Source organism: Anopheles bellator, chromosome 1, assembly GCF_943735745.2.
Source record: "Anopheles bellator chromosome 1, idAnoBellAS_SP24_06.2, whole genome shotgun sequence".
Classification (NCBI taxonomy): Eukaryota; Metazoa; Arthropoda; class Insecta; order Diptera; family Culicidae; genus Anopheles; species Anopheles bellator.
In genome coordinates this window covers 33,644,631-33,661,494 of record NC_071285.1, presented here as the reverse complement: position 1 = coordinate 33,661,494, position 16,864 = coordinate 33,644,631, and the positions used below count along the sequence as shown (strand labels likewise).

The 16,864-nt window shown below is 48.8% G+C and overlaps 1 protein-coding gene across 1 annotated transcript; it reads left to right on the top strand.

Annotated features, from left to right (window-relative positions):
• Positions 1-2,027: 2,027 nt before the first annotated feature.
• Positions 2,028-9,725, top strand: LOC131215022 (ras-like protein family member 11B). Its single transcript, XM_058209397.1, has 4 exons — positions 2,028-3,209; positions 7,030-7,086; positions 7,200-7,273; positions 9,243-9,725. The coding sequence occupies exons 1-4, from the start codon at positions 3,122-3,124 to the stop codon at positions 9,669-9,671; spliced, it is 648 nt and encodes a 215-aa protein (XP_058065380.1). The 5' UTR covers positions 2,028-3,121; the 3' UTR covers positions 9,672-9,725.
• Positions 9,726-16,864: the final 7,139 nt, after the last annotated feature.

The window sequence follows — 16,864 nt, the reverse complement described above, 5'->3', positions numbered from 1 at the left end:
CAGTTTGGTACCGTAACGTGACCACTGGTGTACATGGTACTGTGACCAAAAAATATCGGGAATTCTCGTATAAGTCTAACATTCTTTGTTTATTCTTCTAAATCTATGTCATCACCATTAAAATGATAACTACATGGCATTTGTTCAAATTTCCGAAACCCTCCTTTCTAATAAAATTAAAAAAACCCTTCTTCGTTGAGGCTGTTGTTGGTCTACGCGGGACAGAGAATAAAAGTAATAGCTCTCTTGAGTCGCAACTATCAAGCGAGCAAGTTCATCTCAACACCGAAGCTTCCGAAAGTAGACCCACAAAACTGGTGACCCCGACATGATTCGGTTTATGTGCGCGGTTTGAATGCTCCGCCACAGGCTCATTTCTTCGTTATCAACTCTGAACGATGCCCACGCCGAACCTTGTCTCTTGGTTTTAGCTAATATCCAGAAGTTATGTGGTGCTACGTAAGGTGAATACGGTGATTGTGGAATAATATAGGTCGAGTTTGTGTCGAAATTACCCCGAAATGGTCACGAAAATGGAATGAAAAACTTCCTCGTCGATGCAAGAACCAACAATTGTTTCAAGATCCATAACATTCTTATATAATATTCTTTGTTCACAGTTTGTCAATTTGGCAGAAATTCATGACGCACCACGTCACGTTCTCGTTATTTATTGACCACAGTAGCACGTGTTATGAAGATGGAGCAGAATCAGTTATATGTTGGAAAAAAACTATCTGAACTTAACAAAAAAATTAGGAACAAACTGTGATGTCGATTTCTTCGTTTAACTGTTGACATTGACCTGATGAACTAAAGTTTGCCATCGATTTGCCATGTTATTTCTTTCTTCGAGGCTACATATCTTCCCTTAAAATATGCTGCTTTTCGTTCTTGCCCTGAAACTTATTGACCAACTTGTTGTTACTTACTCCGAGATGCGTTTGTCGCGGTTTGTCAGAACCACGCCACTGCGAACTAGGTTCTGCTTGAAAGGTCCTTCACCCACCGCCCCGAGTGGGGCGGCATATACCCCCTTACCCTTCCACGGTGCTCACAATATGAAGCAAAAATGGCCAAGATCCCGTGTCCAAGCCAATCGGGATGGCTTGGACGGGCGAGCGGGAGGGCGAATTATTTTTAACCTTTCCGTGTTTCACGAGATTCACACTGCGATCGTCTGCCCGCGATCGAGGTCGTCGCGGCCGCGTCGTGATTTGTTTGTGCTCCACCAACCAACGCGAAACAATCGTTCTCCTTCGCTCTCTTTCTTCAGATCTTGAGGGACAGCAGCATTCCACAGTGACCTTATCGTGCTCAACGCTCCATACATACACGCAGCCATTACGTCCGAAGGGACAACGGTCGAAAGATCGTTGTTGGGTGGGATCGATGTGTGTAGAGGGATGATCGCTGTCAGAATGAGCAGCTGAAAGCGCCCCCTGTGCAATGGCGATGGTCGGACAAAATGTGATTTTCCATTCGATGCCAAGCGGGTTGTTTGGCTGCACTTTCGATAAACGACAATGAAGCCTAATAAAAGCGGTTCCCCATACGGAGAACATTGGATCGTTCATCTTGTCTCGTTCGATTACGACATTTATGAGACAGCATATAAATCATGCCGGTCGGAATCCCCGAAAAGTAATGCAAATTAAACCGGTACTAAGGATTACTAAACCAGAATACAGTCGCTCATTTTAAGCAATGCATTAAATGGCTATTGATATGATGTACATGTATTTATTTAAACAGCAAGCATTCAATCAGTTCGTGTCACAAGCATTTCACAATATCTCCTACATTTGTGAAATTAGCTTTATTTTAAATATCTCATGGGCATGGTCCGAATTTTGCATGTTACTTTAATAAAACCAGTTCTGATTAAGGTTTAAATCGAAATGCTTTTTCCGTTTTTTTACCAAACCCGCGTGACGAGTCTCACTGTGCGATCTACAGCACGCTCAACGGTGATCGCCCTGGCAGCGACCAGTTACGAGTTGCTCTGGCTCACGAACGGACGTCCAGACGCTCGCTGATCACCGATCTTCCTTTGCGTGCGTGCATGACCCACGAGCACCTCGGATCGATCCGAAAGTAGATGTGAAAACAATAGCGGAAACACATCGCCGAATGGACGATCGGTTGCGATATTCTGACAGTGCAACATTGTGGCCCTTGCTGACAAACGGTTTCCTAATTGGCAGGAAGCTCCCTCGGCTGTGTGGCACCTGTTTACGCACGTGGGGAGAGTATCTGTTCAGCGTTTCCGACATGGACAGGATAGTGGAATGGAACGGAACGGTGGTGGCGGGCGTCACGCAGTGTAGTTGAACAGCGGTGCGAATCCCGCGACTGGCCAGTCAGTGAGCATACAATTAATGCACAAATCCGGTGAAATATATTCACCACCGGAAACGGGGAAAGTAGCAAAGCGGACACAAATCGGCCAAACAAAAAATAGGAGTTTCCCTCAACAATGGTGATTTTCCGGTCAGTTTATTTGTGTGCGGAGCGGTCGGAACCGAGGCCGTAGTCGAAACATCGTCACCCAGAGCGGTGCTTCACCGGTGCCCCGCTACCCCACTGTCCGGCGTGCGCGATGAGTGTAAAACAATTAAATTTTCATGCCCCCGGTGATGCGCGGTGATGCGGAACGCGAGGCTTTCCACCGGGCTATTCCAGCCCGGTTCCTAGGGCCCTCGAAACTCGAAATGGAATAAAGTTGAAAAATAAAGGCCTCTAGCGAACGTACGCGTACCGCAGCGTATATCTGTGTGCAGTGCATTCTGACTATCCTGTTTGCCCGAAGGATTCGCACGGATTCGGTTCGCTTCACGGTCACACACCGGTTCGGTTCGGTGGCCGGCTCGCACGACTGTCACGGTGGCGCGTGGGACGGTCCTTCGTGCGTCTGTTTACATGGCGAGGTTAATACATTTAATGCTTCATTAAACAAACGGTGATTGTTGCTGTTGCTGTGAAAGCCGCAGACCCGTTTATTGGAGGTCGCGCGCGGCAGGGGCCGCAATCCTTCCCAAGCCGCACCCGAGAAGAGCAAAAAAAAACATCTCACCAAAGCTTCGGTTTACCACGGGGAAGCCTTTCCGTTTCCAGCACCATGACCACCCGCGGCATTAGGAGGAAAAAGTCCTATTTGGCGGAAATAAAAGTGGCCGTCATCGGGGCACCTGGCGTCGGCAAGAGCGGTAGGTGCCGGCGGGGCTAACCGTTAGTTTTAGGTGGTGGCTGCGGTTGTGCTTCGGTTAGCGGCAACCTATAGACTTTGTTGCGGAATGCGGAGTTTCGTGTTTAACGTGGGGTGGTTGTCGGGTTTATTACTTTAGTTATTTTGTCACCTTTTTTACCGGCTTGTCCGGGCGCTTCCAGCTGTGCAATTCAATTAATAATCAAACGAATCACGCTTAATGCTTGCTGACTCGGACAAATTGCCTGCAAATCGATGACCGAAGACCAACGATGGAAAAGGCCGGCCAAGTCCGGTCAATTAAATATATGTGCAGTTTGTTACTAACGCTCGGGATTTTGTGTTGCCGATCATTCGACACACGTGATAACGTTAGCGATGTTATATTTAGGTCTTTTGACTTTTACATTTAACTTTAAACAGTGAAAGAATTTAAATAGAACCTGGGCGTTTAAGGCAAAGTTGTTACCACAGCACCGTTCGTCTCCGTCATTTCAACTATAAACACTCCATTTTACTTCCAATAAAAATGATGAAAATAGCAATGAAAATTTAAATATTAAAACTCGCATCAACCAACAGCTACTTTCACCTGAGCTAAGTTGTGTTTTGCAAAACGTGTCTCACAGCAAAGTTTCAACCATTTGAAGCAAGGATTTTTTACATCCAACCAGTTTACAACCACCGTGTTTATGAGACACAAACTTCTTGCTCTCTATCCGGCTGCTACAGGACCGAGCGGTCTTAAGCTGCAACGTGTTTATGAAAATATAAACCGTTAACATGAATCCCGACCAAGACTGGACGACTGGCACGCATATCTCACCCTGCTAAGCGTGTAGACAAATTAATCAAACACTTTCAGTTAATACATCATTGGTATTTTTAGTTCACGGCGAGAATTCATATAAAATCCTACCATGTTGTGACACAAGAATACAGTTTCATAACAGTCACGCCAATGAATAGAAAGAAGAAATACGCATTAAAATATACTAACGCTCCGATGCCCCACGTCTACACTCCCGGGGTGACGAAAAATAATTTATTTACTATTAATCCCGCGACATCGTCGATTGATCGTTCTACGCGACCATCCCGCGTCATCATCGGCCGGCGTCTTCGTATGTCGTCTATCGGTCCGCTGTCAGCATTCGCGCCGTGCGCTCACTCATTTAAGGATCACGTCAATTACTGTCCGAACCCCAGGTAAAGGTTCGACCGACGTCCGCAAAGCCGAGAGGCGATTCCGCATTCTACATGGTGTTGCGGCTCGATCTCCGTCGGTCCACTGCCAAGTCAGGGCGACGATGACTGTTTCGTCTGTCAATCCCTTTGGCGACAGCACCTCCTCCAGGCCAGTTAGTAACCTCGCGTTCATGAAGATGCTAGATTCGCTGACACTCTGTGTGGGAACGAATTTTACATCTTCAATAGCAAAAAAGTAGCACGAAATGACATACGCTCGATGCTTTTCGACCGACGGCTTCCATCATCGGTCGGGATTGATCCAAGTGTACCCAGCATCCGTCGAGGGCAACACGCGAAATGGTATTGTTGAACGTGGCCGCCTGGCTTTCGAGTGTTTTGTTGTCCAAAAATACTCCGGCCAACCTTCATCTATGATATGTGCCTTACTGGTCGCATGAATGCACAAAATCTCGGACCCACAAAACCCGGACCTGTCAGCCCGGTGAATGGCTGATTCGGGAGGATGGCTAATTTTAGAACACACGGCATGTGATACGCCGGTGACGCATTCATCGTAAACGCAACGCAAGTCCCACGGCGATGGAGGCGCCTGGTGCGTGGCAAAACGAATCCTCTCCAAGTCAGCTGACGTTGAATTGTTTCGTCTCTCGAACGTTGAATACAGTCCACGTCATGAAGTTCATTAAAAAAATGAATCAAAAAAGTTTACAACCCCCGGAGCAAGTTTAATAACCTTTCCGCTTGTACTAGTGACATGTTTATTGTGCGAATGGTAAATTATCTGTTTATTGACATTGCGGATGATGATGGTTCGTTTGCTTGGGTCCAGCGAAGGACGCTGTCCTGTCTGCAAGAGCGCTGGCCGGTGAAACTGGGCAAGCAAATGGCCACAGCAATATGGTCGAGTTCAGAAGATAATTTCCACGCATCACAGCAATTAAGAAATTAAACCGAAGTTGGTAGAGATGGGCCCAAAGGTTCCCACCGCATCCCATCGCTTTCCATCCCACAGTTCGGCTCCTTCTGGCTTGGGAAATTTCTTCCAAAGGCTCGGTTTATGATGGTTCGGTTCGTTTCTGGTCGCTCGACAGTACAAGAGTCGTAAATTTGCCGACCGTATCAGGGAACACTATAAAACGACAGTTAAACTACGCTGCAATAGATTGATGAGGAGAAAACTCGTGTGCGTCACGGCGAGAGGGGTCGGTTCTCTTGACTGGGAGTGTGGCGGTGTGGTACACTCATAAATGTCTTCCCATAGTCGCCGTGAGCTGAACGCTAAATACTCCGTCGACCATCACCGCCGGTAGCGTCGCATGACGAATGAAAGCAACAGCTGCCAACGGTTGGTTATTAATTTAACCGACTTTCTGCAGGCCGCTTGATCGGGTAGAGCTACTTTGTCGAACCAATCGGCCGTAGTTGAGTTTGTTGTTTGATTCGTGCATCTTTCCACTCGCTTTGCACGGAACATCGGAACAGATGCTCGTGAATATCGTAAAAGGCGTAAGAAAAGTTGAGGCGACTGAAACGAAAGGAAAAACGGAAATGGAGAAGCATATTGAAGGGAAGTAGGGACATTTCTACTCGTGTTTTGGTGGAAGGTGTGAAAAGGTAGCAAAGTTAATGTGCTACCAATTTATGAAGATTGTGTTTCCGCTAATAAACATCTTTTTTGTATAAATCAGCCTGAAGCAATTAGCATGATTAGGTTCGCCCCACTTGCTGTTGCTCTGAGGCAAATGAGACACGCCGTACGCCGTAACAAGCTTTCGGCAAATACGGGGTCTATCGTGAAAATGTCTATAGGGGTAAGTACTACGAAATGGATGCCATCGAGTTTACCATTCAACCGGTTGAAGCACTCTTGACAGCCAAAGGAACCCAACGGGTGGCCGGTGGCCGGATTTTGAAGGCCCCAGCAAGGTAAACAAATCAAACCGAATTGCTTTCTGGTAGATCCTTCGAGCTTCGTCTTCGGCCAGCGAACGCCGGCCGGTCGCGGCCGTTATCATTTTTGCTAGTGGCAGTGTTACCGGTAATTGGCTCATTGAATTATGCTTCCCGTGGTTGGCGTACGAGACGTCTCGCAGGTGGCGGCTGACTCATGCACAACCATTTCGCCGGAACCGGCTGAGTCAAGGTAAACAGCGAGTGGCAGGTGTTCCGAAACCCGATCGGCGGAATGTTCACGCTACGAACCGCCCGTCAATACACTCTCGCTTCACGTCTGCTTTCGAAGTCGAAGTCCTAGTGTTTGCTGGTAAGAACATTCACACAAAAAGGAGAGAAAAATCCACCTTGCTTTCGTTGCGGTCGACCGGCTCCGGCAATCAATTAAAGTCTCTCCCGGGGTGCTGTGTTTGCGAACGAGCTGGCATTAATTTGTTAAATAATTTTATGGTATTTAGCGGCTGCTATTGTTTCCATCTAGTGCACTAAAATTTTGTGCACAGACAGCGATAAAAAATGCATCGATTTTGTTGATAGAATTGTGTAAGAAACTTAACAAAATTATGACGCTGTAAATGCTTTAATACTTTGCCCAACCTAATATGCCTTATAGGAAGTGATACGTAAAGAACATCTTTCTATTACATCTTTTACAGCCCTAACGGTGCGCTTCCTCACAAAACGGTATATCGGAGAGTACGATCATCAGGCCGGTGAGTCTCGTTATGTTCCTCGCTTATTTCTTCCCGCAATCAATTGTAGAACTTTGCTCCATCTCACGTTTCATGTTGCGGTAACCTCCAACCTGCCGGTCTCCACATGCCAGAAAATCGACATAAATACGAAATCATGGTCGACGGTGAGGCGGTTTTGTGCGAGATCTGGGACACCTGCCCAAAGGTAAGGAGCAAACGGACGTAGCAACCATTGGGGATAAAATGTTCACGTGATTATTACGACTCCATTCGCCCGTGCCTAAAGAATGTAAACCCAAGAAGAGCAATACGAGTTTGGCTACTGGTTCGGTCTTTTCAGCAGTTCTACACAAACGTTTCGTTTTCCGGGCTTAATATGGGTTATTGAGTTTTTTATGTCTTTACCCTGTAACGCCTCGTCCACAGTATGAGTTTTCTCTGCAGGTTTTTTGATATGCTAGCGTCCACACTAGTAGCTTTTGAGCGAAAAATTCCGTGAGCTCCAGTGAGTGAAATGACATTTCGTTTGTTTATGCTTTGATTTTTCAGTTTCCTTTCCTTCTCCTTCTATTGCTATCTTTGTCAAAATCAGATCCGCTGTCGAAAAACTAGCCATATTTTTGGAAGGCAAAAAAACATGCTGAAATTTGGCTTCAACGTTCACATTGAAAAAATGCGTGAAATATTTCATGAACAAAAGGTGCTCAAAAGCAACTCAAAGTAACTCACGGAACTCTAGCAAAAGATTAATAGTTTCTTGGCCTGCCATACAATTTTACCAAGTTTCTCATACTGTGGCCCCCGGGTAACAGGAAGGATCCACGTTTAAGCAGCAACTCGAGGTGTCATTTTGTCCACGAAACCGGAGAATAGACGAAACATCAGACGGCACCAATTTGGGTGCACTTTGCCATTCTGGGATTTACATGCTTTACCCATCCCGCGCTGTGCATCATCGCAAACAAATTGGAATCCTAGTGAACATTGCCCGCGTCAAAGCTGCTTTTATCACTTTGCAAGCCAGTCACAAGTTTCCGCGTCGCACAAAATGGCTGAAAATTCGGATCGGTTGAACAATGCTTCCGGGGGCCAAGCGAAGGTGCCTTCGAACGAGCAATTAGTGCGCGGACTGATTGGAACGATGATTGGTCTCTCGAGCATACTGTATCAGGCGATCGTGAGCGAACCGGACGACGACGAAACCGGAGAAAACAGGAGGCTGCTGCAAAGCCTGAGGCCAATTTACGAGCAGCTGGAGCGGCTGGTCGAAAGCATTGAATCGAGCGAACCGGCCATTGAGCACCGGCCGATGGTGCCACCGCACCGCGGCCAACCCCAACGGCCCGCCACGGCCACCTCTGCGCGGGACAGCCTTTCGGCCAAAAATGTGTCAAACAGAAGCTTCGCACCTCGAGCCGCTTCGTCGATGGCCAAACCGAAGGAGCGTGACGTATCGTCAAGCGTGGGCGGCGCGGGGATGGCTGAATTTCCGTTTGTGGTTCCGTCAAGTTGGCGAGAAATTACGAATCTGGACCGCTACATGGCGGAGATGGAAGAAGACGATCGGACCACGGGCTCACTGGAAACTCTCCGGCCCGACCATCCACTTGAATCCACGAACCACGAAACTGTGTCAGCCTCCGGTGCAAAGCTGTCCCGAGACGTCCCGAGTCCGTTCCAATGTCCGCGCCAGCCGAGCAATAAACCTGGCCAAACCTTCACATTTTCGGTCGATGAACCTAAACGAAGCCTGCAGCAAATCGTGAAGGATCTAATGAGCATCGGGCAGGGTACGTTTGCGGTTCGACAGACCAACAACCGGGCTTTTCCGGATGGAACGTTCCAGCGAAGCACGAAGACGATCGCCGGACCAGACGCATCCGTGCTAGCCAGCTGCTGTCCGAAGCGGTCCGATTGTGGCCAGCTTTTCCGAGAAACCCCCGTCGCAAGTGCACCCCCGGAAGAGAACATTGTTTTGTCGGCCGATCCGCTCTCACCGGACGTTGCAGTTCCGGAACTTCAATAAGGACGTCGGGGTGTTTTTCACGTACCGCAAAATTTTTGTCCCAACTGAACGCTTAAATCCCAGTTTTGATTAGTGACTCAATAAAATCGTTCAGTCCTGTTGAGCGACACGAACACGTCATTAAATCTCGATTCTACTTCGGTTGCAGGTGGAAGAAAATGCCGAAGCACTCAGCCTGACCGCCGGCTCGGAGTCGGTGCAGTGGGCGGACGGGTTGCTGCTCGTCTACTCGATCACTGACCGTGACTCGTTCAACTACATCCGGCGGGCGAAGGAGGACCTCCCGAGCGACACCCCGGTGGCGCTGGTCGCCAACAAGGTCGACATGGTGCACCTGCGGCAGGTCAGCACGGAGGAGGGAGACATCCTGGCCAAGGACTTCGAGTGCAAGTTCAGCGAGATATCGGCCGCCGAGCACGTCTACCCGGTGGCCGAGGCGTTCCTCGAGCTGTGCCGCGAAGTGCTGACCGCGAAGCGCAAATCAAAGCAGAGCTTCATCGACAAAATCGACCGGATGCTGAGTGGGTCGCGAGCGTACAACCGTGGCAAGAGTGATAGCATATCGCCGAAGGATTGATCGGCACCGAAAACCCGGGTTCGGAACGCTGCGTATTTTTGCCTAGAAAATGTTTCGCTGTCGTTAAGGCTCTCGGCCCTGGCTGCGTTGATTTTTTCCATTTTTTTTTTTCCTGTTTTGCTCAAATAAAATTTATGGGAAAATATTCCACCCCTTAATCGAATCACCCGTCTGTGAGCGTGGTCGCCTGTGCCAATTTGCGCTGCGCCGAGCCCGGCCCCCGTCGACGGGCTCAACGTGCGCTCGGCTTCCGCTGCCAGACACGGCACCGGCCGGCAGCGGCGCCAAATTATTCGCCATACGCAAGCCTCCATAAAACCCCGTTTCGCGGATAGTGACTTGGAAAAGCGGAGCCAAAACCGAAGCGTCGGCCGACCCAAAAAGCACATTAAAGAACCGCAAGCCTCTGAAACGCCCGCTTGCTGACTGACTGACTGACGCCCTGCCGGACGAAATGTCAACGCGCGACGTTGGCGACAACGAAATAAAAAAAAAGCAACGGAAGCCGACCGAAAAAAAACGAAACATAAAACCGCCGACGACAATTAGCGCTCGACCAGAACGGATCGGTGGTGGGGCTTTTTATTTTCGCCTCGCGTGGCTGCGCATTTTCCGCGCAAAATCTGGCTCCTGGTGCTGGTGCCGTGTGGCGTGCAAATATGAAATGCATCTCGAGGCACAAAAGGCGACGCCGGCCGGACGCAACACTAACAATAATACCGGTAATAATAATAACATTCGTCTGCCAACTAACCGTGGGCAGCGCGGAAAAGTGCGAGCTCGCGTCACAGGTTATGTGATTTAAAAAATAATATTTTTTCTTCCAAATTATCAGGGTCGTCCCGCGGAGCCGGAGAAGGGCCGGCCGGCGCTGAGCTGGGCTCACTTTGCGTGTAGCCGTTGGCGAGAGCTCTCACCACGTCGATGGAGGCGCATGGTACCGCGTGGAAAAAAAGCATGCAAAAAGAAAACCCGTTGCCGTGGCACGCGTTGCTAGGCAATCAAACGGCCAGCTACCGATTTGCCGGATGAACAGTGTCGCTTCGGTGTCATCGGTGGGCTGGAAAGGCGTTATCCTGGCACCACCACGCAGCATGATGATGGCTCACGTCGGTCGCCCCCCCGTTCGCACCAACACTTAACGCCAACCAGTTTAAAGGTGAGGCTCGAGGCCTCTGCCAGAATTGGTGACAATCCACAATTCCACAAATGAAGGATCAAAACCCCGAAACGAACCAACAACGACCGACAGCGCAACGGTGCCGGTGGCAGATTTTTATGTGCGCGAAGGCAAGCAGAACATTTAAAAGGCCAACGGACAACAAACGTACCCGCGTACGGGGGGACCATTGCGGGGCACGGCCGCTATCACGGCGATCCCGGAAAAGCGGGCGGTGATTCCGCCAACCGGCCGGTTGGAGGCCGTTCCGCAGCTGCCCTGCCAACTGTGTGTTGCCCTACAATCGAAGTTCTGCTTCTAATGGAGTGAAAATATTGAATAATTTATGGACTGCGACTCACAACAAAATAAATTGCGTGTAGTATCAGATCGAATGGGCGGCGGTGCGGCCGGTTGCGCCCGGTTTGGCAACCGGGTGCCGGCCGCCACCGAATGGACCGAGTCGGAACGTGTGTGGGTCACTGCAGGGGTCCTGGAATTGATGGCCTCCGGCTCATCTCCGGTGGCGAAGCAACCCAGCCGCACCAGACTGGCCGAGGTACGCTGAGCGCTATATTATGCATAGCGAAATGTGAAAATTATTCCACGGCAATAATAAACCCGACCAGAAGGAAGCCAGAACCGAGCCGGAGCGGGCACGTCACACCGTCGACACCGCGAAAAACGGGGGGCAAAAAAGCCACTGAATATAATTGAGAATACTGCATCGACAACTGACAACTGTTTCGATTTGGCGTTTTTCTTTTGCCCGACATCCGCCGTCTCGGTCCGGTGCCTCCAGGGACCGCACTGTAAGCTATGCCGGGTGTGGTAAGCTGCGGGCTGAGCAGAGTTTGCGTTTGTCCGTAATTTAGCACCTCAGCGAGATGACGAGACGAGCGCGCTAATCGCACTCCAAATTCCGCCCAGCACAGTTCGGTGAGGGTTTCGCCACTCGAAGGGATCACATTAGGCTAACCGAACCGGCTCCGAAGAAACTGAAAAATTATGTGCTTTGTAGGAAAGTTTTCTAATTAAAATACCGTCGTCCGTCGGCTCGCCGGCACAGGAAGCGGGCGGGATGCGTGCTTAGGAGTAAACAAATCCTTCCGCCCGACGAGGATAGTGTGCCCCCGGGACAACACAATAGTTTCACACAAGAACTGCACCCATTACGACCAAAGTCCTAGGCCCAGACTGTGGCTGGTTGGTGGGCCAAAACCCGCACAGAAACACCCCGGGCGGTGGAACTTGCAGGCCCAGACCAGCCCCATACCGGGTGTGGACGGGTGAATGTTTCGAGGAAAATTGTTGCTAATTTTCATTTGAGTGCGCTCGAGCGAACTTCCGACAGTCAAAAGACACACATACACACACCCGCACCAGTTTCGGCTCGCAAATCGTCGAGCATTACTATGCACGGCGGTGCTGCCGCTCACGGACACGATCTTCGATTTCCGGCCTTGCCCAAGGATCCGAAGGGCCCTGTTTACGGGTGCAAGACACAGTTATGGTTTGCGAAACGCGTCGTAAGTTTAATTTAATTAGAATTATTTATGGGTAATGTGCAATGAAACTTGCATTAACAGTTAGTCGACGACCAGAACCCGGCCGCCCATGGTTCCATTTTGATATACGCGCCTCCAGCACGGAGCAAGAATTATTGTCCCGACTTACTGGCCGACACGCGCGCGGGGCTAGGAGGCCCGGTGGCGCGGCACCCGAATGCATGCGAAATGTTGAGAATTTATTTATGAATTTAGCAACCAGCCCGACGGCCGAAGCTTAGTTGCCGTAGGACTATGGGGAATTTGTATCGGGCAGGCGGACACTGATGGATTCAGGAACATACTACGGATGCTCTTTAAAATTTTTTTTTTGTATGTGGTTTGATCAAATTCAATATTTTAACTCTAAGATTTTATGGTATGTTGACGCCCCAAGTTATGCAATTGGCATGACAACCGCTCGGATATTAATGGATAGTCATTTGCAAACAACTTTATTGAATTTGTTCATATCAGTTCCTATTTAGTACCTAGTTCATCGTCTAAGTACAATATAGTTTAAAACCGTGCCAATGATCGCTTCGAAGTAGTCAATAAAAGTTGGCTAAAACGAGCAATTTTTAATCACTCTTTTGACTTTGAAAGATCAATTCGCGGAATCTAGGTAGAAGGTCGAAACTTTGAACTAATCATAATTAACTTTTTCTATTTTAAGGACTTATAACTGAAATCCTCAATATCACCATATCCCCATAGTGCGTTGGGTCGTTGGGTTGGATTTGGAAATGTGGTAATAGCAGAGCACGAACACTGAAGAAGCTATCGCAATTTTCGACCAAATCAAGTCAATGCTTTCTTCGCTTTCAATCCGAGTCCTGCCAACGAACATTCCGATTTATTTGGATTTATTTATGAACGGCCGGTTCCGGAACGGGGAATCGGCCGGGGAGGCCGAACTATGATGGAGCCCCACTGCAGGTGCGTAAGCATTTTAATAAAATATCAATTCCGCAACAAAAAACTTTGAAATTTAGATTTCCATCTCGTTCTCTTTCATCTCGTAGCATTGCACTTAATTGTGTTCCGACACGTGTCAGTCGACACGTGTGGACTCGCTCGATTCTGACTAGTGTGACTGATGGAGGCAAATATTTTCAAATCAAATTTTAAAAATTATTCATTTGAGTGGAAAGTTTAATAAGAAAAAAAACTACAGCCCGCCGCTGCTGGATCGCGAAAGAAGCTGCCGCTGGATGCTCTTCGGCCCTACAGCCTTCCCGGATGCAGCGCATATTCTATTGCGGACATTATGTTCAATAAATTCGCGTGAACGACCGTGTGGGACGAGAGACGATCCAATGGCCCCCCTCCCGCTCCCGCATGGGTTTCCGGAACGAGTTATTTCCTTTCCGATTACCAGCGCGGCCCCCGTGTCTCGCCAGCTCGTTCACATGGAGCGCACCCAATTTTGTATTTGCATTTTCGTTTCCCATTTTGTGCGTTCGGTTCGAGTTTTTTCTTCCTTTTCCGCTTGCTCTTCTGTACCATATTCCCACGCTTTTCCGGCCCATTTTTCCTGCACACGGATATGGCGCGAATTTTCCGTTTCCGCGAACGAACAGATTTTGGACACTCGGCGAGCCGGGCGCGAGCGCCAGCGTTATCCCTCCTCGCTTCCGATTCCGATGATGATGATGATGATGTTTTCCCGCGCCACCCGGTGGTGGTGCAGATGTCACAACCCAGCCAACATGTCCTGTCAATGACAACATAAAACATTTCTCTCCATGATAAACGCGGGATTGGATGCATTCGCGATGCTTTTTTGGCCCCCGAAAAAGGGGCCCTGTTTTTTGTTCTCCCATTGCGGGAGGATCATCATGGATGAGAGTTGTTTGTCTGCGCTGTCTCCGGCGGAAAATCATCGTAAATAAATTATTAAACCCATTCTCGCCCCAGGCCCCCGAAAAGGGCAGCCGAAACATGCCGGAGATAGTGAGAAAAAAAACCTTTGCCCAGGCTCGCGAAGCTGTGGATCACGCATCGGCCGATGTGAATCCGGTTGCGGTGGAAGATGTGCAAGCCGCGCGCCGCTGAACGGTGCTGGATGGTTAAAGTTTTATTCCACTCCCGATGCCAAACGGGCCTGGAAAATGGATGCGGTTTGTTCAGGAAACAATTCGTCAAAAAATCATTTCCATTCGCTGACAGTGCTTAATGCAGCGGCGACAGCGAATGGGTACCACCAGCTAACCGGCACTTTAATCGCGCTTTACATCTTCTTCTGCTGGTTCAGCATCACACGATTTCACCGCGAACAACACGTTTGGCCTGTGCCACGCGTGAAGTGGGCCATTTACTGCCATGGTTCACTCTGGATCCGCTGTTCAATTAAAATGTTTAATTTGAAACGTTTCATGAAGCGTTTGATAAACGAACGATTGTTCGTGATGCATTAACCAGATTTGACTTCCGACATAATGCCAAAAGGTAATCGTCACTGTGCTGTAATGGTGATAATGGAGGTTGAAGAAGTCCAGATGGCCAGAACAGTTGAGTTCTAGTAGTTGAGAAACAATATGGCTCAAGTTTATGGCGAAATGATCACGAAATGATCACGTTTTTGGTACCAATCAACATTTCAATTTTCTAAGCCCCAACGGTCATTTTTAATGGTTTCCATTACTCTTTTCGATATTCCAACAAGGTCAGCAAGATCTCGGACTGCCAATCGATGATTTTGGAGCACAAACTATTAGATTTTATGGACGTCCTAGCTCATCAGTTGATGTTGACGGTGGTCTTGGTCGTGCCTCGTGTTCGCCGCTTTCTTGACCAACATTTTGTACCTCTTATAAACTCTTGTTTTCACTAGAGCTTGCTCGTCGAAGGTCCTCTGCAATATTTTCAACCTCTTAGCCAGCATAAATTTCATCCCGCACACAACAGTTAATAAAACTGAGTTGTTGAATAGTTTCAGACATTATGAGAAACGAAGAATTCATTGTTACGTGTTTACTGAACGACCCGTACCGAAAACACTAATAAGTATTTTGACATTGAAATTAGCGGAATGGTCCGTCGGAAGCCAATCCCGATTCCGATGCTCTAGCGATGCTGTTTCCCGCAGGCTACCTAGTCTAGTCGGGCCACTCGGCAGCACGCAAAATGCGCTGGCCTTTTCAATTAAAATCACATTTGTAATTGAATTTAGATAGTTTGGCCCGGTGCAGAGTGCGCGAAGTGCAGCTGTGCAGCAGCTCGTTCCACGGCCAGTGCGATAAGAATCGTTATGGTGGCGAGGGCACCGGGATACCGATGCTCGACCGGAACCCGGGGCTTAACAATCAACGGCGATGGATTAAAAATAAACATTTTATTTGAACGGAATAAAAACAAAAACACCATAATCCGTGCAATTTCCGCCGGGGCGCAGTAGAAACGGTGCGGGCCGAGTGACGCAGAGTGACGAGCCCATCGGCAAGGGATTGGAAAATAAATAATATCGACAGAGTTTTACTGTTCCGCCAGCGGTGGCACATAAATTAATTGGCGTGTCGCTAATGCTGGGTCCTCCGGGAACGGGCGTTGACGTTTGTTCGCCACAGTTTGGCCTCAGGTGTCGTTGGTTCATCGGTCGGTTGATGATTTTTATCTGAATAATTAGCATTATTTACTGGCTGGTCACTGGCGCCGTATTTAATCGCCATTTCCCTAAACGCAGCGATTACGCCCCACGTACCGTACATTCCGCGATACCCGCTCGAAACGGAGCTTTTTTCGCCAGCGGCATTTCCACCTGCAGTTCTTCCGAAAGTGTCCGCTTTTATGCAGGACACACCACCGGAATGATGAATTAAGCTAATGGAAAACTTATGGCAGGTGTAGGCCTGCTCTTTACGACGGTGTAAAATCAATCCGTCCCATCTCGCGCTGACCTTTCGGGTGGCCACGCCGTAATGGTTTTGATTTACGCTTCTTTTACTGCCCGGCGGTGGCTGACGGTCTTAAAAAGCATGGCGTTGGGTAAAATAATTTCTGCCAGTTCCAGCGAGCGCACCTGCGGCTAAAAGGCCGATACACGTTCACCGGATTTTACACGTTTTCGTGCCACGGTTTGCAGATTTAAGCTGCCCCGGCCGAAGATGGATGGTAACGGGAGGCGCCAAACCGTTATTAGCCGACGCACTTTAGAAGAAAGGCAGTAAAACGACACCGCAAGTGAAGTGCTCCACCGAAGGTGCACGTGCACGAAGGATAGTGGCCAACGGGCACTGCACAACGAATGGCCCGTTGTGTAGTGTCTTCCGTCTTCACCATAAATCACTTTCGAAGAGTGCCTTTTGCACCAAGTGACGTGACCAAGTCGAGTCAAGGATGTCGAACGGCATCAGGATGATTTTCTCCAACGAAAGTGCAAATAGAATTGGAATTGGCAAAACGAAAAGAGTTTGTGAATCTCACAATGGAAATTGGTTCTGTCCAACTCTCGGCCTATCTCGGAGAGCAACACCACGTCGAGGACG